Source organism: Hyla sarda, chromosome 9 (genome assembly GCF_029499605.1).
Source record: "Hyla sarda isolate aHylSar1 chromosome 9, aHylSar1.hap1, whole genome shotgun sequence".
Taxonomy (NCBI): Eukaryota; Metazoa; Chordata; class Amphibia; order Anura; family Hylidae; genus Hyla; species Hyla sarda.
In genome coordinates this window covers 98,812,796-98,833,888 of record NC_079197.1, presented here as the reverse complement: position 1 = coordinate 98,833,888, position 21,093 = coordinate 98,812,796, and the positions used below count along the sequence as shown (strand labels likewise).

Here is a 21,093-nt window from a genome sequence, read left to right as displayed (position 1 = left end):
GTCGATGCTGATATCGACATGCGATGGCCTCTGAGAGGCCATCGTATGTCGATTTTATCATATGTCGGGGCCATCGCAGGTCGGGGGGTTACTGTACACACAAAGGGAATAAACATGTGTATAGCAAAACATGTGTTAGTGCAATTCTTTTCTGTGAGAAGTACTTCATTTTGTAGAAAATGTTCAGGGGTGCCAACATTTACGGCCATGACTGTACATATAACTTTATTATTCACATTGTATAAAATGTTTTTGGAAATGACAGGTACGCTTTAATTGAGTAGCTGCCATATGCAATCATCCGATGTGCTTTTAGCATCTGTTGTTTCTTTAGGATAGGGTCACACGTTTTGCTGCATATTTTCTGCAGCTGATTTTGCTACCTGTTGACTTTAATGAGTAGAACAATATGCAGCAGCAAATATGCTGCAAAATACGGCACATGTGACCCTACTCTAAACAGAATTTATAGCCTGGGCTCTCAAATGTCATTGGCTATGATTCTATGAACATTTAAGTCTTACTACTCTGTAATTAACCTATATATAGCGAGAAAGAGAGATTATAGAGTGTGAAAGCAATAAAATCAAATTTAAGACACCTGTTCCCCATTTACAACTAAGACGTTGTAACATTAATTGAGTCATATAACATCAAGAGGGAAAATGGTTAATTGGGCCCAAATTGGACTTATAAACTTAGGGGGTGTCCTAGGGGGCATAATTTCCAAATAGTAGAGTCCTATCAACCCTAACCCACCCCTATTTGCGATGGTGTTTTTTTTTGTCGGAAGTCATACCATAAAATTCCAGCACAGGCAGGCAGATGCAGAGAATAGTTAGTGCAGGGGATGGGATATGAGGTCGGGATATGAGGATGGAATATGAGAACAGGAGCATCATTGTTGCTTTTCCTCACCCACAATCACACACAAGGTTTAGGTAGGAAGAACAGGCAATGCCGGATTCTCTGCCGTTCAAAATAAAGTACAGTAAGGATGCTGCATTATTGTCCATGTAAGCAATTCATGATGCCTGATATTGGATGTGTATTGCCGCCACTGGGCCACCTACACCAGACAGAGAACTAGTAGAAATATTTCAGATTTATGGAACACATTTTCTCTCTAAGATGTTTCTTCTATAAATCTGCCATGTGTGACAATATCATTTAGAAGCACTATGTGACCTATCAATCAGTGGTTTATAGTTATGCATAGTTATATTAATATTATTATTATTAGTAGTAGTAGTAATAAAATATACCGTATCTATGTCATTGTGGGTCAGTGAAAAATCGGGTGATTAATAACCCTTATGGCCTTATGTAATGATGTCTGTTACATCACCATTGTTTCATTTGAAAATGCAACATTTGTCCAAGATAACATACGAAAAGCTGAATAGAATATTAAAAGACTGTACACAAATAAGTAACTTCAATATTTTTCTTTTATTTTTGAGGAAAATATTTTCAATCTCTTGCCATCAGTACTGTTCCCCACCTGAGTCCGCAGGAGATTTGCTGCGACGTGTTGGTGCTGGGCTCTTGGCAGAACTTTTTAGAGCGCTAGAACCAGTTTTAGGTACAGTCTGTGGTGGATTTCCTTTCATCACACGGCACTCTGGAAAGTGAAAATGAAGAATATGACTGAGATATAATGTGAAAGCTTATTAATCCATTACTGCATAATGTTCTTGAAAAGTAGAACTGAATTAAACAAAATAAAAGAAAAAACAACTGTTAAAAAGTGCACCGAGTCAAGCACATATAAACTGACTGGTCTTAACAAACTGTACATAATTTATAGAAGAGGTAAAAATGAATTCATTTCAATGTATTCTGCCTCTGGCCTTGAATGTGGCAGGCAACAAAATATGTTAGCTCCTCAATTCCCAGCCCTGGAGTTTGTTGTGAGGTCAGGCAGAATTTATTATTCATCCACACAATGCCAGGTTTTCACACTTATGTGGCGGAATGAGATAATACAACTGCAAAGAAATCAGCAACATGTCAGCATGCTCCCCAAAGCCGTGATATGCTTTGCTGCACATTTGTCAAAGGAAACATAGCAAAGTAACACAGTTCTTGTAAGAATGTGCTGGAAGGAGAGAAAACTGTCAAATTAAGTTCTCTACAAAATATCTGCTGACTAAGAAGGTTTCTTCACCCCCCACCACTTCCTGTCCAGTGGTGCTTAGGATAAGCTGTGCTTAAGAAGGTTTCAAAGGGGTACTCCGCCCCTAGACATCTTATCCCCTATCCAAAGGATAGGGGATAGGATGTCTGATCGCAGGGTTACCGCCTCTGATGACCCCCGCGATCTCCGTGCTGCATCCGGCTTTCGTTTAGAGCATCGAGTCCAGCACCAGAGGCTCGTGACTTCACGGCCACACACCCTCAATGCAAGTCTATGGGAGGGTTGTGTGACCAGCATCCCATCCCCTCCCATAGACTTGCATTGAGGGTGTGTGGCCGTGATGTCACAAGCGGCGCGTGATCGGGATGTCACGAGCCTCCTCCCCGCATTGCCAATCATCCGGCATGGAGCGAAATTCGCTCTGTGCATCGGATGTCTGTGTTGCCACAGCCGTGATCGTGGGGGTCCTCAGCGCCAGGACCCCGCGATCAGACATCTTATCCCCTATCCTTGGATAGGGGATAAAATGTCTAGGGGAGGAGTACCCCTTTAAGGGTACAGCCAAGGCCCTCATATGTGTAATATGTCACTAATGCGTGTGGTAAAAGATACACAAACATTCAAAGCATACATTCCTTTTAGTTATTTACTTTATAGTTGTGTCCTTTACATAAAATATTGTTTTTAGGAACAAGGTTAGAGTGTATTAAGAGATGCAAGATATGCTTGTATGTATGCTTATGTATATGCTAGGGTAAAAAGCACAGGAAACCTTAGAAGAAAATTGGGACATAAAACCAGAAGTTTAGTGTCCCAATTTTTATTATACAAATTCCTGTACTCTTTCCCCTGATTACCACACTGTAATGGATGCCTGCAATCACTGGAGGGATCTCCAGGCGGCTGACCGCCTTCACTTGCCGCCACTTGGTAAGAACCTAATTTGCCATTTCCAATTTCCCTCTGTTCATTGCGATCCTCACGAGGTGTGCACCTGTTTTCTTCTATTTTGTTGCAGTATGTACATACTAGGAATACACACGTGAACTGAATAAAGCAGGCAATCAATCTCGACTCATTTACATTGTGCTTCTACATCAATTATAGAATGTTTTGCAAGTAGTGGGACCTATGAAGAGAAAACATTTCAGTAGCTCCACCATAGCAAAAAAGTAAGGGATCCCTTCTCTAAGGGTCTCTTTATATTGGCACTCATATTTGACACACATCAGTTGATCGGCGATTGTTAAAGGAACCATTCATACGGCTAAATTATTCAGTGTACAAGGCTGCAAAAATGATAGCTGGATCTTTGTTGGCCGAATATTTCATGGTTGCACAGGGAGATGTACAACCAGCTAATGATGGGCTGCACAATACCAATGATCAAATGACAAGTGAGTTTATGCTCATCTGTTGGTTGAACACTGGGCAAAAAACAGCCCATTTGACAGATAATCACACTGTTAAAGACCCTTAAATGGGGTTGTCCTGCAAAAGAATCAATCGGTGTATGGTGTTTAAAAGTATAATTAAGTAACTTACTGATATAATGGAATTAGCCATAGTGAAGATGCTCTACCCCTTGAAAGCTGTGACGTCATATCACAGGCTCTGAATGTAGAGAGCTCCATGTCAGCATGGGACAAAGCCAGTGATGTAAAGGGGGAGTTGGTATCACTGCCTATTACTCATTAGATAAGGCAGCAGGGAGCCTGTTCTCATGGAAAGTATATGTTACTGAGAACAACTTCCTGCTGTCTTTTCTAATTAATTGTAAAGCTAATGAGCAGTAATACTATCTCCCCTCTACATCATTGGTCTCATCACATGCTGACAGGAGGGGAAGGGGAAGAAGGAGGGGATTTCTCTGCATTCAAAGCCTGTGACATAACATCCCAGCTTAAAAGGGAGGGAGCACATTTGATATGAAGGAACTTTGCACTATGCTGCCTTACATGGAATTCATTCACAGAAATAGGTGACAATGTAATAATACAGTATATGGACATATACAGTACAGTCCACCAATGTGCAATTATTTTTTTGCTTTAGCCCCCCCCCCCCACTTTAGTTTATAGATTGGTGTCTTAGTTGAAGACCTATAATGTCCGCTATAATGTACATATGCTCTAAAAGGCTATTTGAAAAGGTAATGGCCAAGATGGGATAAACTTTAATTTGCTCTTTAATCATTTTGTCTTTTATATGGTTTGTGAACTTACCATTTTCATCCAGGGAGAAGTCATCTTGAGCATATCTAAATTTTTCTGGGCCACAGGCAATAAATACATCATCCTCACCAAAGAAATCATGAAGACAGGTCACCTAGAAGGAGAAGAAGAAATGCAGTTAAGCAAGTAGAACAGTATGGATACTGCTTTGCTAGTCTTGGAAATTCTGGGAGATAAAAGTTAAATATTAAAATATGATAAAGGTCATTCCTCTTCAATTCTTTATATTGTCTTGGTGCACATAACATTTTATGGCTCTATGAACACATATAGCTGCACACCAAATGGTTTTGTCTGCTACGATACAAAGGTAGAAAAGAATCACTACACACGTCACAATGCTACCATTTCATCTTTATATAATAACACCCTATATACTTTTGCAGTGCTGTAGTCTAGGTCCCTTAAAGGGGTATTCCAGTGAAAAACATTTTTTTTCATATCAACTGGCTCCAGAAAGTTAAACAAATAATTCTATTAAAAAATCTTAATCCTACCAGCACTTATCAGCTGCTGGAGTCGAGTTGTTCTTTTCTGTCTGAGAACAGTGTTTTCTGCTGACACCTCTGTATGTCTCAGGAACTGTACAGAGTAGGAGCAAATCCCCACAGTTCCTGAGACCGACAGAGGTGTCAGCAGAGAGCACTGATGTCAGACAGAAAAGAACATCTAAAATTCAGCAGCTGGCACGATTAAGATTTTTTAATAGAAATAATTTACAAATCTGTTTAACTTTCTTTAGCCAGTTGATATGAAAAATATGTTTTCACCGGAATACCCCTTTAAAAGTCTACCTGCAATGTCATTGTGTGGTAACTGCCTTGGGGTGTTGTGTAGATGGGGTGTTGCTGTGTTGGTATATGAGGGGTTAATTTAACCCTTGTCACTCGTGACGCCAGGGTGAGAGTTATTACGCTGAGGTAAATTTTCGGCCTATCGCCACCCTTCCCAGAAACGATAGGTGCATGCATAAATGACTGAACGTCTACAGCAAAGATGAACTTGAACTTGCGTGAAACTTTACTGAGGTATTTGCGGTACATCCAATAACAGCAACAGTCTTATTAACAAAGTCTCTATTCATCACTGCAGTGATTGACAGATGCTGAGGACCATTGAGTTATCCAGAAATTATAAGAATTAGGGTTTCTAGCAGAGATCCACTGGACTTTGGGGAGTGTTTAGGTCCAGTGATCTTGCGGAGATAACAGGGATTGAAGTAACTCACAGTTTTTGAGAGATGGCCGCGGCCGCAGGGCTTGGGCCTAGAAAGTGCTGATGACAGCTGTGCAGATCCATCCTCATCAGCAGCGCAGGAAAAAGAGAGCGATTAATGGCCGCCGCTCCCTTATATGGGCAGGGCCGTTTTGGATTGGTCCAATGTCAGCTGTCACTCACCGTTACAATGCATGGTGGGTGATCACCTGACTACCTCCAAAGGTCCTTAACTAGAAAACCATAGAGTTCTGGAACGCATCACGTGACCCGCAGGTCCTGCGACACTACAACAAGGTAAGTATACATTATATACATATTTACACTTAGAATTTGAATCATTTTAACTACTAAAGGGGTGACTAGGGGCTAACTATAGATGAGGACCCCACCGATACCTAGGGACTCTGACTTTGGGGACCTCACCACAAGGTAACGGATGCAATCTGGTACCGGGACACCACAATTGTAAATTGGTATAATCATCCCAAAAAGATCATGAAACCTGCCGCAGATAACCCACTTGACTATCTGCTTCCGAAAGGATTATTAACCCCTTCCCGCTATTGGACGTATGCATACGTCCAGGCGAATTACACGTTCGCGCAAATGGACGTATGCATACGTCCAAGCGATCTCCTGCTCTGCCGCGGGCAGCGCAGGAGATCGCGGGTGGGACTCAGCTGTCAATCACAGCCGGAGTCCCACCGCAGCTGCCGGGGCCGCGATCGCGCCGGTCCCGGCAGCATTAACCCCATAGATGACGTGATCAGTTCTGATCACGGCATCTATGGTGTTTGCAGGGGGAGCGCTCTCCCCCTGCCCATCAACGGCGGCGCAGTGATAAAATAAGGGGGATCGGGGGTGTCCAAGACACCCTCGATCCCCCTTGAAGAGATAGGAGTGAGGTGGCAGGGTTGCCACCCCTCCTATCCCTGCTATTGATCGGCCGAGCGATCGACCAATAGCAGACTGGGGGTGGGGGGGTTAAAGTTCGGTTCCCCTCCGCTATGCCCACCCATCGGTGTCCGGGCACAGCGGGGGGAACCGTGTAGTAGAGGCGGCAGCGGCGGTCACTTACCCGGCGGCGGCTGTGATCACGGCGGCGGTGGAGGTGAGTATGACGCCGCGTGTCCGGGAGTCTGTTGCCTAGCAACATCTGCAGGGCGACAGATTAGAGAGTGGTCTCTAAACTGTCGCCCTCCAGATGTTGCAAAACTACAACTCCCACCATGCCTTGACAGCTGTTTGCTGTGTTGGCATGCTGGGAGTTGTAGTTTTGCAAGATTTAGAGGGGTTCAGGCTGGAGATCACTGACAGTGGTCTCTAAACTGTAGCCCTCAAGATATTACAAAACTACAACTCCCAGCATGCCCAGACAGCAGTTTGCTGTCTTAGCATGCTGAGATTTGTAGTTTTTCAACATCTGGAGGGCCACAGTTTAGAGACCACTGTCAGTGATCTCCAGCCTGAACCCCTCTAAATCTTGCAAAACTACAACTCCCAGCATTCAGGAACAGCAAATGGCTGTCTCGGCATGCTGGGAGTTGTACTTGCGTGCCTCCAGCTGTTGCATAACTGCATCTCCCAGCATTCCCTTTGGCAATCAGTACATGCTGAGAGTTGTAGTTCTGCAACAGCTGGAGGCACACTGGTTGGGAAATACCGAGTTAGGTAATAGGTTCTATTACCTAACTCAGTATTTTCCAACCAGTGTGCCTCCAGCTGTTGCAAAACTACAACTCCCAGCATGCACGTTCTGTCAGTGCATGCTGGGAGTTGTAGTTTTGCCCCCCCCCCCTCCCATGTGAATGTACAGGTTACATTCACACTGGCGGCGGATTACAGTGAGTTCCCTGCTTCAAGTTTGAGCTGCAGCAGCCGCAGCTCAAACTCCTAGCGGGAGACTCAGTGTAATCCGCTGTCAGTGTGAATGTAACCTAAAAACACTACACTACACTAACATAAAATAAAGAGTAAAACACTACATATACACACGTACACTGCCCCCCCCCCACCACCCCTTCCCCCCCCAATAAAAATGAAAAACTTATCCTACAGCAGTGTTTCCAAAACGGAGCCTCCAGCTGTTGCAAAACAAAAACTCCCAGCATTTCCGGACAGCCATTGACTGTCCAAGCATGCTGGGAGTTTAGCAACAGCTGGAGGCACCCTGTTTGAGAATCACTGGTGTAGAATACCCATATGTCCACCCCTATGCAACTCTCTAATTCAGGCCTCAAATGCGCATGGCTCTCTCCCTTTGGAGCCCTGTCATATTTCAAGGCAACAGTTTAGGGCCACATATGGGGTATCGCCGTACTCGGGAGAAATTGCCTAACACATTTTGGGGGGGATTATTCTCCTTTTACCCCTTATGAAAAGGTAAACATTTTTGTACACTAACATACTGGTGTTGCCCCATACTTTAAAATTTCACAAGCGGTAAAAGAAAAAAAGCCTCCAAAATTTGTAACGCAATTTCTCCTGAGGACGGAGATACCCCATATGTGGGCGCAAAGTGTTCTGGGGACGCACAACAAGGCTCAGAAGGGAGAGTGCACCATGTAAATTTGAGGTCTAAATTGGTGATTTGCACAGGGGTGGCTGATTTTACAGCGGTTCTGACATAAGTGCAAAACAATAAATACCCACATGTGACCCCATTTTGGAAATTACACCCCTCACGGAATGTAACAAGGGGTACAGTGAGCATTTACACCCCACAGGTGTCTGACAGATCTTTGAAACAGGGGTCTGTGAAAATGAAAAAAAATTTTTTTAATTTGCACAGCCCACTGTTCCAAAGATCCGTCAAATGCCAGGGGGGTGTAAATTCTCCCTGCACCCCTTATTACCTTCCGTGAGGGGTGTAGTTTTAAAAATGGGGTCACATGTGGGGGGGTCCACTGTTCTGGCACCACGGGGGGGCTTTGGAAATGCACATGGCCAAATTCTCTCTCCAAAAGCTCAATTATGCTCCTTCTCTTCTGAGCATTGTAGTTCGCCCCCAGTGCACTTCACGTCCACTTATTGGGTATTTCCATACTCAGAAGAGATGGGGTTACAAATTTTGGGGGGTATTTTCTGCTATTATCCCTTGTAAAAATGTAAAATTTGGGGGAAAACAAGCATTTTTGTGTAAAAAAAATTATTATTTTTTTTTACATATGCAAAAGTCGTGAAACACCTGTGGGGTATTAAGGTTCACTTTACCCCTTGTTATGTTCCCCAAGGGGTCTAGTTTCCAAAATGGTATGCCATGTGTTTTTTTTTTCTGTCCTGGCACCATAGGTGCTTCCTAAATGAGGCATGCCCCCAGAGCAAAATTTGCTTCCAAAAAGCCAAATGTGACTCCTTCTCTTCTGAGACCTGTAGTGCGCCAGCAGAGCACTTTTCATCCCCATATTGGGTGTTTTCTGAATCGGGAGAAATTGGGCTTCAAATTTTGGGGGGGTATTTTCTGCTATTACCTTTTTTAAAAATGTAAAATTTTTGCTAAACCAAGCATTTTTGGTAAAAAAATAAAAAATTTTTTTTACATATGCAAAAGTCGTGAAACACCTGTGGGGTATTAAGGTTCACTTTATCCCTTGTTACGTTCCTCAAGGAGTCTAGTTTCCAAAATGGTATGCCATGTCGTTTTTTTTTGCTGTCCTGGCACCATAGGGGCTTCCTAAATGCGACATGCCCCCCGAACAAAATTTGCTCTCAAAAAGCCAAATATGACTCCTTCTCTTCTGAGCATTGTAGTTTGCCCGTAATGCACTTCAGGTCAACTTTTGGGGTACCTCCATACTCAGAAGAGATGGGGTTACAAATTTTGGGGGGTATTTTCTGCTATTAACCCTTGCAAAAATGTGAAATTTGGGGGGAAACACACATTTTAGTGAAATTTTTTTTTTTTTTTTTTTTACATATGCAAAAGTCATGAAACCCCTGTGGGGTATTAAGGCTCACTTAATTCCTTGTTACGTTCCTCAAGGGGTCTAGTTTCCAAAATGGTATGCCATGTTTTTTTTTTTTGCTGTTTTGGCACCATAGGGGCTTCCTAAATGCAACATGCCCCCAAAAAAACATTTCAGAAAAACGTACTCTCCAAAATCCCCTTGTCGCTCCTTCGCTTCTGAGCCCTCTACTGCGCCCGTCGAACAATTTACATAGACATATGAGGTATGTGCTTACTCGAGAGAAATTGGGCTACAAATTCAAGTATAAATTTTATCCTTTTACCCCTTGTAAAAATTAAAAAATTGGGTCTACAAGAACATGCAAGTGTAAAAAATGAAGATTTTGAATTTTCTCCTTCACTTTGCTGCTTTTCCTGTGAAACACCTAAAGAGTTAAAACACTTACTGAATGTCGTTTTGAATACTTTGGGGGGTGCAGTTTTTGTAATGGGGTCATTTATGGGGTATTTCTAATATGAAGACCCTTCAAATCCACTTCAAACCTGAACTGGTCCATGAAAATAGCGAGTTTGAAAATTTTGTGAAAAATTGTAAAATTGCTGCTGAACTTTGAAGCCCTCTGGTGTCTTCCAAAAGTAAACACTTGTCAATTTTATGATGAAAATATAAAGTAGACATATTGTATATGTGAATCAAAAAAAAAAAATATTTGGAATATCCATTTTCCTTACAAGCAGAGAGCTTCAAAGTTAGAAAAATGCTAAATTTTCAATTTTTTCATCAAATTTTGGATTTTTCACCAAGAAAGGATGCACGTTACCACAAAAATTTACCACTATGTTAAAGTAGAATATGTCACGAAAAAACAATCTTGGAATCAGATTGATAAGTAAAAGCATTCCAGAGTTATTAATGTTTAAAGTGACAGTGGTCAGATGTGCAAAAAAGGGCTGCGTCCTAGAGGTGAAAATGGGCTGTGTCCTTAAGGGGTTAAACAAAATAAGGATGACACAAACAATGGCAGCTCAGTCATCTATAGCGGTGCTATGCTCCCCTCATTATAGCCTTACCTCCCTGCCCTTCACATGAGTGCGAGGTATGCCACAGATCACTATTACGTTTACAGAATCAAAGGCATATTCACAAGATTACATAGAATATGCATTATAAATATATGTACTCCTTTAAACCAATGTTTTAAGGTTTAGAGTGTTCTACCTATATAAAAGCAAACTGTACCTTTCCTAGAGTTGATGGTGGTTACCAAATTTATAAAACTGTTGTAGCCATACTGCTCAAGTGCCACAGCTTGGCACACCTCCTCACTTGCCCTCACCTCCCAGCCCCTCTTTAAATTAGATAAAGGGCTCAGTGCCCTTTTTAGAGAGAATCTGTCAGCTGCAATTCATGTTCCAAACCACTGACACTGTAAGAACATCTGTTAGGACAGGGAGACACATGGTATCTTTTATATATCTTTCTGTGCTTCCTTAATGGGGTACCCTACTGCCTCAGTGTTCGGAAAATTTTGTTCTGAACGCTGAGTGTGAGCGCGGGGGCTTGTGACGTCATGACCACGCCCCCTTGTGACATCATGCCACACCCCCTCAATTCAAGTCCATGGGATGAGACGTGCTATGGGCAACTGGTCAACTTTTCCTCTGTACAGGTTTTAATAAATCTCCCCCTTCAAGTCTCATAAATGTTCAAAAATAATGTATGTGCAAATAGCCTTAGGCTATAGTCACACAGCAGAATTTCCATATGCGGAATTCCACATGGATTCCGCATCTGGAAATTCTGCTGTGTGATATTGAAGGGGGAGATTTGAAGATTCTGCTTTGTGATGTTGAAGGGGGAGATCAAACGTGTTTCGAGCTTGGACCGAGCTCTTTTTCAAGATGTACACGTCTTGAAAGTGAGCTCGGTATGAGCTCGAACTGCATTGATTGCTGCTACACACTGTATTCAAGGATGATGAAACAATAAAGAATTTAATTTATTGGGAAAATCGCCAGGACTGGAGAGTTTTTTCTGATTCACATACCATGTTTGTCTGCCGAAATCCAGAGGAAAATCGGGTACTCCGGGGCTGCTGACCCGTTCACATATGCATGCTGCATTAGATGTTATGCTCTGAGCATAACCAACCTTGGTGAGTAAACCTGAACTTCACCCTGTACTGTACAATAAGTGTCCTCGGATAATACACTAGGATCACGCTCCTGCTCTGTTTTATGTTTTTTAGTTGATTGAGGGACTTATTTTGAGCTGTTAGGAGCTGTTATCTGTTTTGGACATTATGTTGTTTCACATTTTTTGTCATCTTTAATTCCCTCCAAAAATGGCTGGGTGCAAATGGCATAATTGCACTTACTGTAGTCAGAAAAATCAGACCCAAAAATTTTTTTTCAATGAAAAAAAAAAAATGAAAAAAAAAAACACAATCTAAATGCCAGAAAAAAAATCTGAAGTTTGAGTCTCATTTTTCCTGTAGAAAGATACATTTTTTTTGAAGCTCAAAATAAGTGTCAAAATACTGTGTGTGTGCACATGGCCTGAGAGAGAGAGAGACTGGTTGCTAAAGATACCCTGCCTACAGCAACCGCTTGTTACTAGTAGACTGTGCATCCAAAGCAACCAGTCAGATGCAAATGAGTCACCTGCTCAGTAAACAGCAGGACTGACAGTGTGCTGACAGAAGGGAAACACCAATGTGGCATCAGTAATACCGTACTATCCCCCTTACAATCTCCATAGTGGATCAGATCTTTGTAAATAAAAACACATTGCATTTATTTTTGTGTTTTGTTTTATTTCTATGCCCTTTAAGGTTTTTTTTTTTTTTTTTTTTTTTTCCAAGGCGCAAATGCTTTGGGGTTTTCAGGAATCTATGCAAAGTCTCATGCAGAGAATATTTAAGAAGAAATACAGGGTATGTCTTGAATAATAGGATCTCAATGAATTTCTCATGCAGAGAGGTCTGCAGCTCACCCCCTAGTTCCCCCCTCTAGTAATCGAGGAGTTAATCATCTTAAATGCCGCCTTGAGCTGCCAGCTCAGAATGTCTTATGGCACGGGGACGGGAGCTGATAACAGATTATTGCTGGGGGAAGCAAACTACTAATTTGATTCAAATTTCTCTAGCTCATTATGCTGTGTATTTATAGCAGCGTTTTCCAGAAGCCTAGAGGCACAAAAGATCTGAAATTGCACATTTTGTCTGAGTTAGGAAAACAAAGAGAAGCTGGATGAGGGACCTCCCATCACAGCAATGCTGTCACAAACAATGGCAGCTCAGTCATTAATAGCGGTGCTATGCCTCCCTCATTGTAGTCTTACCACCCTGCCCTTCACATCAGAGAGGTGTGCCAAATATCACCATTATGTTTACAGAACCACAGGCAGGCATGGATTACTATCCCATTCCCAAGGAAGAATACAGATTACATAGACTATTCATTAGAAGTATTACTTTGAAACCAGTGCTTTAAATGTAAAAGGTTTAAATGTTCCTCCAATTTTACTCTCCAACCCATATAAAAGCCAACTCTACCTTTCTTGGAGTTGATGGTGGCTGGGGTTAGGATTAGGGTTAGGGTTATAAAACTGCCCTTTTTATTTCTCCACAAACTGTCAAGGAGTTAAAGGGGTACTCCGGTGCTTAAACATCTAAGATGCCTGATCGCGGGAGTCCGGCAGCTGGGGACGCCCGGGATCATGCACGCGGCACCCCGTTTATAATCAGTGCCCGGAGCGTGTTTGCTCCGGGTCTGATTATGGTCGACCGCAGGGCGGGTGGCGTGTGACGTCATGCCTCCGCCCCCGTGTGACATCATGCTCCGCCCCTCAATGCAAGCCAACGGGAGGGGGCGTGATAGCTATCACGCCCCCTCCCATCGGCTTGCTTTGAGGGGTGGAGCGTGACGACACACGGGGGGGAGGCGTGACGTCACACGCCACCGGCCCTGCGGTCGCCGGTAATAAGTCCCGGAGCGAACACGCTCCGGGCCCTGATTACAAACGGGGTGCCGCATGCATGATCCCGGGGGTCCCCAGCTGCCGGACTCCCGCGATCAGGCATCTTATCCCCTATCCTTTGGATAGGGGATAAGATGTTTAAGCACCGGAGAACCCCTTTAAAGCCAAACTGCTCAAGTGCCACAGCTTGTCACACCTCCTTGTTTGCCCTCATCTCCCAGCCCCTCTTGGCTTTATTTAAATGGCTCTGTATGTCAATCAATAAAAGACTGAAAGGTGAGGACAAGCAAGAAGCAGGCCTCGACCTTCCCTCTTTGACACTTAGTTAGGAAATAAAAAGGCAAATCTACCTAAATTGCTTAACCACCATCAGCTCCAGGAAAAGGTACATACTGCTTTCATATCCTAATAGTTACCAAATTGTGCATGCAGCTCTTAGCAGCAAAAAGAGCTGACAAATTTGCTTTAAATGGGCACTAAAACATATTTTTGCTATTGCACTCCTGATGGTAAATAAAAAAATCTTTCCAATGTACTTTAAAAAAAAAAGTTTTTCTATGTTATATTTGTGTTTAAAAATGCTGCCACTAGGTGTCTCCCCACTTGTCTGGAGCACATTTCCCCTTATCTCTTGCACAGAGTTTGGACTCCTGCTGGAAAAAAATTCTGGAAATGCAGTCTGGAGTGATGGGGCGGGGGGGGGGGGTGCAGCCTTAGCCAATCACCGCTCATCTTACACTAAACTGCTCTGGGCTGTGTGTAGCAGAGTGAGGGAGGGATTTCTCCCCTGTATGGCTTCAGATGAAGTCAGGCCTGCTGGGTAACGCCCCTTCCCAGTCTGTTAATCTAATGGAGACTGAGCAGAAAATACAGAGCAATATCAAGGTGGGAAACTAAACAAGTAATAAAAATAAAGGCAGGGGGCAGTTTAACTTGATGTGGGCAGTGAACTAGGAGGATTATAAAATTTAACAAGATTATGACAGGTACTCTTTAAAATGGTATACAACTGGGGGATACTAGGTATCTTAAAATATTATCATAGGGGCCTTCCCTTTCTAGAATGTAGTTTGGCACTCTGCACTATAATGAGAGAGCTGGAGAAGCTCTAAGGGTGAATTGATAAATCAATTTAATGAGCATTTTCTTTCATAATGAAAGATCTGTAAAAAATTGTGATTGATCTTCTTGGGAAACCAGGTCTCTTAGTCGTGATCTTATTAATATGTCTAAATATACAGAAGTTCAAACCAAATAACTGGCACATAGTATAGTCATTTCAAGAACTTGTAGCAGATCGGGGGACATCATTTATAGGTAAAGGAAAGGAGGTCCCATCATCAGTATGAATAGAGTTCAGTACATGAGTACTTAAACTTTAGAACATCTTGCAAAGCAATGACTGAATTATTTCTCTTTTGATTGTGGCATGTCTAAATCTTTTTTCTATTCCAATGGATAATGTCCCATTTGCCACCATGGTCTAGATTTATTTTAGCAGGGTTTTTTGGGGGCAAAGATGCACTTTTTAATGTTTGGTCCACTACGTGATTTTCACCAGTAGAAATAAGTGGCAGAGATTCTGAGCGTAGCAGGTGATGCTGTAATGAGTTGATGGTAGGGCTGTTCGGACATGTGCCGTCCCCATCGATGGCAAAGCATCTCCAAATGGATTCCAGCAGAGTCTGGAACTTGAATTTTTGGACTCAGCATCTGTGCACATTGCAGCAGGAGACAATGGGAGGCTGCTGCAGTGGGATCTCTGCCTATAATTTCTCCAGACAGAAGTTCCATAGTGTGTAGCGACTTTCCATAGCAAGCATGTTTTAGTGAGCATACAGTTTGGAAGAAGGAAATATATGGTAACTACTATTTATAGGTTCATAGTCCTATTCTAGGTTCAGTCATAGCTCTCCCAAATGCTTTCTATGTTTGTACACAGTACCACTGAGATTCTTAAAAACTTGCTTCAAGTGCACAGTGTGAATTCTATTTTATAAAGAAAAAAAGCGATTTATCCTATTTTATTTTTTTTTTGTTCTACAAGACTGCCAGAAGCATAAGTCTTCCTTTAGACTGACGAGGAGCATAATGACCTACGTACGTTTAGCTGGAAATCCTTTTATGTTTTCTATTATAGAGTTTGTGTAATTGGATTACCAACTATAGGACAGCTTTGTAAATAGCCTCTTGTTGGCTGGCAAATAAATGCTGTAAAGCAGAAAAGTTGGTGGGAATTCATTTTCCATGCTGTGTCTCTGCCATCCAGCAGCCAGAGGCTAGTTTATTACAGCCTGTACTCGCTGTGGCACAGAGACTAAGATATACATAGAAAAGGAGTGCAAAATTAAATATTAAAATGGGGATCCCTTCTGGTGCTGGTTGGCAATGCCAAACCTCCTACCATTAGAGACAGGGGGACTTGTTTTTTTACCTCCATCAAACTTCTTTTGTAACGGAGTTAATTCTCCCCCTTATTTGCAGAATTGGTGATAGGAATCCACAAACAGCTTCTAAATCATGGGCTGAGGCCTACCAACACTGGATCCCCTCAGCTCCATTGGAACTGAATAGGTGCTTCTATGGTATATATGTTCCCGTATAAGGAGAGTGCAGGCTGTAAAAAAAACATTTGGACCATCATGCCCAGTTTTATGGCACATTAATCATTAGAATGTTGCAGTGCAAATGTGACAGTTATAGGCAGTAAGCCATTAATAAATGCTAAGCAATAGCTGTAAATGGTATTATAGATGGGAATCTATTATGTAATCATGCCTTCCATTATAAACATAAGCCATAAACCTTATATATTGTGGATCCATCATTGTCCATTATGTACCAGTTCTTAATGGATAGTGACTGAACCCACTGATTTTTTTTTATATGCTGTAATATTCTGGCCAGTAAAAGGCAAAGAAAAACTGACAGAAAAGAACTAACGTAATGCTATGTACAGTATAATGCAACAAAACATTTTGTACATCAAGCTCAGATGTTGCATTTTATGAGGCAATAGTGCATGGCCTCTGTTCAGCAATGTTATATCTCTCTCGTAAACATGGGTCAACAACATATTCACAAGGAAAAAAAACCTTCATATTCACAGTCTAAGGGCAAGTGCACTAAAATAATACATATTTTGCACTATTTTTACCAAAAAAGACTCATCCCTTTTACTACGTGTAAAACACGTCTAATTGTATTCCCTTCTTGTAATCCAGCATATTCCATGGCATACCGGTGCCATTTGTATTCATTGGCAGTAGGCAGTGCCTGCAGTCGAGTGCAGTAAGAGTGCAATGTGTAATGTTAAAAACGGCAAACTGCATAATTGACTGCAGTGAATTAAAGCACTTGTAGAAAAAAACCTGCTTGACAGTTTCCTCACGTCTGCTGCCGGTTATTCAGCAGGCAGATCTCTCTTGGATGGCAACCAATTCAGCTCCTAGGATTCAGAAGACAGCCATCTCATCTATGTTATACAAGATGGGAAACACAAAAGCCAGGAGATTCCAAGGGCGTACTACGGGAGGAAAGAGGGTTCAACCTGAAATGCTAATTAGATGTACTGTACATAACAAGGCGGTCCTGTTATTTACATATTTCCTTCACTTTAGCTTCCTGCTCTTTATCTAAAATCTCTGGCCAAGACAAAGTTGCATGTCGCCAGCCTTCTAACATTTAGCATCTGGGGCACATGTCCTGGTAGCCATCTCATTAGATGCCTGAAAGACCCTGTATAACTGGCTTTACTGAACATGGTATTACATACTCTAAGTTTCCTGTTTTCCCGAACATGGACAACCCTGTTGTACCTTATCACATTTCTGTTTTGTCATTTTCTGTCAAATGTGCTGTGTGACAAAATGTTCTTAACCCTTTAATGATACAACTTGTTTTGACCTGAATGACCGGGCCAATTTTGGGTATGGACTTTTCGGTCATCACGACAGCTGATTCGGACCCAGTGATTACCCTGCTGAAGTATCAATCAGTCCACTCGAACCCACCTGCACCAGTAATTTAAACTTTTAGATCCCGCAGCTAACTTTAATCTCACTATCTCGCTTCATAAATTGTCAACACTTAATGATGTAAATATACAGTATGTATATATTCACCTGCCCATTACCCTACCTCTGCCATTCCTGTAGTCTCTACACACACAAAATGCTCTCTTTCCTTCCTATCCACACTTTTCCTCTAATATCTAATATAAGACAGTATGATAGACATATCACCAATGATGTGCCTACTGTTGAAGTCAGCAATGCGACCTGTTTGGCCAACAGATATCAGCACATGAGAAAACTGCAAAATGTAATAATTTATTTTTACATCTATAAGAAAAAAAATAACAAAATATATTCATAAACAAGAGAAGGTATTTAACCCCTTGGGGAACTAACCCATTTTGACCTTAAGGACCAGAGCATTTTTTGCAATTTTGACCACTGTCACTTTAAAGCATTAATAACTCTGGGATGCTTGTACTTATATATTTGATTCCGAAATTATTTTTTCGTGACCTTTTCTACTTTATGTTAGTGGTAAATTTTCATCGATACTTGCATAATTTCTAGGTGAAAAATTCCAAAATTTCATGAAAAATTTGAATATTTCGCATTTTTATAACTTTGAAGCTCTCTGCTTGCAAGGAAAATAGAAATACCAAATAAATAATATATTGATTCACATATGCAATATGTGTACTTTATGTTGACATCATAAAGTTGACATGTTTTTACTTTTTGAAGATATCAGAGGGCTTCAAAGTATAGCAGCAATTTTCCAATTTTCCAAGTGAATTTCAAAATCTGAATTTTTTACACTAACATGTTCTTGTAGACCAATATTGTTTTATTTTTACAAGGGGTAAAAGGAGAAAAAGCCCCCAAAAATTTGTAACCCAATTTCTCTCGGGTAAGGAAATACTTCACATGTGGATGTAAAGTGCTTTGTGGGTGCACTAGAGGGTTTAGAAGAGAAGGAGCGACAATGGGATTTTGAATAGCGAATTTTGCTGAAATGTTTTTTTGCGGGGCATGTCGCATTTAGGAAGCCCCCATGGTGCCAGAACAGTGAAAAACACCCCACATGGCACACTATTTGGGAAACTAAACCCCTCAAGAAACATAACAAGTGGTACAGTGAGCCTTAACACCCCACAGGTGTTTTACAAATTTTCAATAAAGTTGGAAGTAAAAATGAAAAATATTTTTTTTTTCACAAAAATGCTGATGCTACCCCAAATTTTTCATTTTCACAAGGGGTAATAGATGAAAATGTCAAAATTTGAAACCCCATTTCTCTCGAGTAAGGAAATATATCATATGTGGATTTAAAGTGATCTGCAGGTGCACTACAATGCTCAGAAGAGAAGGAGCAACATAGGGCTTTTGGAAAGCAAATTTTGCTGAAATGGTTTTTGGGGGGCATGTCTCATTTAGGAAGCCCCATGGTGCCAGAACAGCAAAAAAAAAACCACATGGCACACAATTTGGGAAACTACACCCCTCAAGGAATGTAACAAGGGGTACAGTGAGCCTTAACACCCCACTGGTATTTGACAACTTTGCGTTGAATTTGGATGTGAAAATTAATTTTTTTCATTTTTTTTTTTTTACTAAAATGCTGATGTTACCCCAAATTTTTCATTTTTACAAGGGGTAATAGGTGAAAATGTCCCCCAAAATGTGTAACCCCATTTCTCTTGAGTAAGGAAATATCTCATGTGTGAATGTAAAGTGCTCTGTGGGTGCACTAAAATGCTCAGAAAGGAAGGAGCGACAATGTAATTTTGGAGAGAGTATTTGGTTGAAATAGAAGTCTGGGGCCATGTGTGTTTACAAAGCCCCCATGATGCCAGAATAGTGAACCCCCCCCCCCCCCACATGTGACCCCACAGATCTTTGTAACAGTGGGCTGTGCAAATGAAAAATTACATTTTTCATTTTCACAGACCACTGTTCCAAAAATCTGTCAGACACCTGTGGGGCGTAAATGTTCACTCTACCCCTTGTTACGTTCCGTGAGGGGTGTAGTTTCTGAAATGGGGTCACATGTGGGTATTAATTTATTTTTTTTTGCGTTTATGTCAGAACTGCTGTAACAGTCAGCCACCCCTGTGCAAATCAACGGTTTAGACCTCAAATGTACATAGTGCGCTCTCACTCCTGAGCCTTGTTGTGTGTCCGCAGAGCATTTTACGTTCACATATGGGATATTTCCGTACTTGGGAGAAATGTTGTTACAAATTTTGGGGGTCTTTTTATCCTTTTACTTCTTATGAAAAAGAAAAGTATGGGGCAACACCAGCATGTTAGTGTAAAAAAAAAAAAAATTGGAAGCTTACATGCTGGTGTAGACCCCAACTTTACCTTTTCATAATGGGTAAAAGGAGAAAAAGCCACCAAAAATTTGTAGCGCAGTTTCTCCCAAGTAAAGAAATACCCCCCTATGTGGCCCTAAACTGTTGCCTTGAAATACGACAGGGCTCCGAAGTGAGAGAGCATCATGCGCATTTGAGGCCTAAATTTAGGATTTTCATAGTACTTAAGGACCAAGGGTGTACCTGCACCGGAGCTGGTTTTCTGCTGTACTGATTCAGCAGGCATCCCGTGACAATGCCTGGGGGGGTCCTGAGACACCGCCCCCCCCCCCCATGCCAATTTGCCGATCAATTCAGATCGGTGATTTGCAGCGATTCCGGGCTGATCGGGTCTCTGGTTACCCAATAGACTGGAAAATAAGGATGATCGGAGCTGTCAGAGACAACCCCGATCATCCTGAAGGATAGGAGTGAGGTGGCAGGGGGTGCCACCTCCTTCTATCCCCTGCGATTGGCCAATCAGGAAGCCAGGACAGAGCGGGGGAAGATGGCGGCAGGTACCTTGGGCATGTGGGAAAGTGATCTTCACTGCTGCTTCTAGGAGTTTCAAAACTACAACTCCCATGTTGGGAGTTGTAGTTTTGCAACATCTGGGGGGCCACAGTTTGGAGATTACTGTGCAGTGGTCTCCAAACTGTGGGAGTTGTAAATTTGCTGGGAGTTGTAAATTTGCTACCTCTGGAAGGGCACAGTTTGGAGACCACTATACAGTGGTGTCCAAACTGTAGCGCTCCAGATGTCAATTAAAAGCATGCCGAGACTGTCCAGACATGCTGGGAGTTGTAGTTCGGCAACATCTGGCCCTTGATGTTGCCCAGATGTTGCCGAACTACAACTCCCAGCAGGCCTGGGCAGTCTGGGAATGCTTGGAGTTGACATTTTGCAACATTTGAAGGGCTACAGTTTGGAGACCACTGCACAGTGGTCTCCAAACTGTTCTCCTCCAGTAGTTGCATAACTACAACTCCCAACATGCCCTTCGGCTTTCTGGGCATGCTGGGAGTTGTAGTTTTGCAACAACTGGAGGCACACTGGTTGGGAAACAATGTCTCTTTCCTAACTCAATGTTTCCCAACCCGTGTGCCTCCTGCTGTTGCAAAACTGTAACTCCCAGCATGTACTGACAGACCATGCATGCTGAGAGTTGTAGTTTTGCTACAGATGGAGGCACATGGGTTGGGAAACACTGAGTTAGAAAACATACAGTGGTGCGGAAAC

General features: G+C 42.1%; 1 protein-coding gene across 2 annotated transcripts in view; it reads right to left on the bottom strand.

Moving 5' to 3' along the window:
• The window catches only part of DCX (doublecortin), a 119,465-nt gene that overhangs the window by 17,489 nt on the left and 80,883 nt on the right, over positions 1-21,093 (bottom strand). For both annotated transcript variants that reach the window (XM_056540571.1, XM_056540570.1), the window contains 2 exons: positions 4,366-4,468; positions 1,505-1,624 (listed from right to left, as the gene is read on the bottom strand). In XM_056540571.1, the coding sequence (XP_056396546.1) occupies positions 1,505-1,624; positions 4,366-4,468 (223 nt within the window). The remainder of the gene's footprint in view (positions 1-1,504; positions 1,625-4,365; positions 4,469-21,093) is intronic.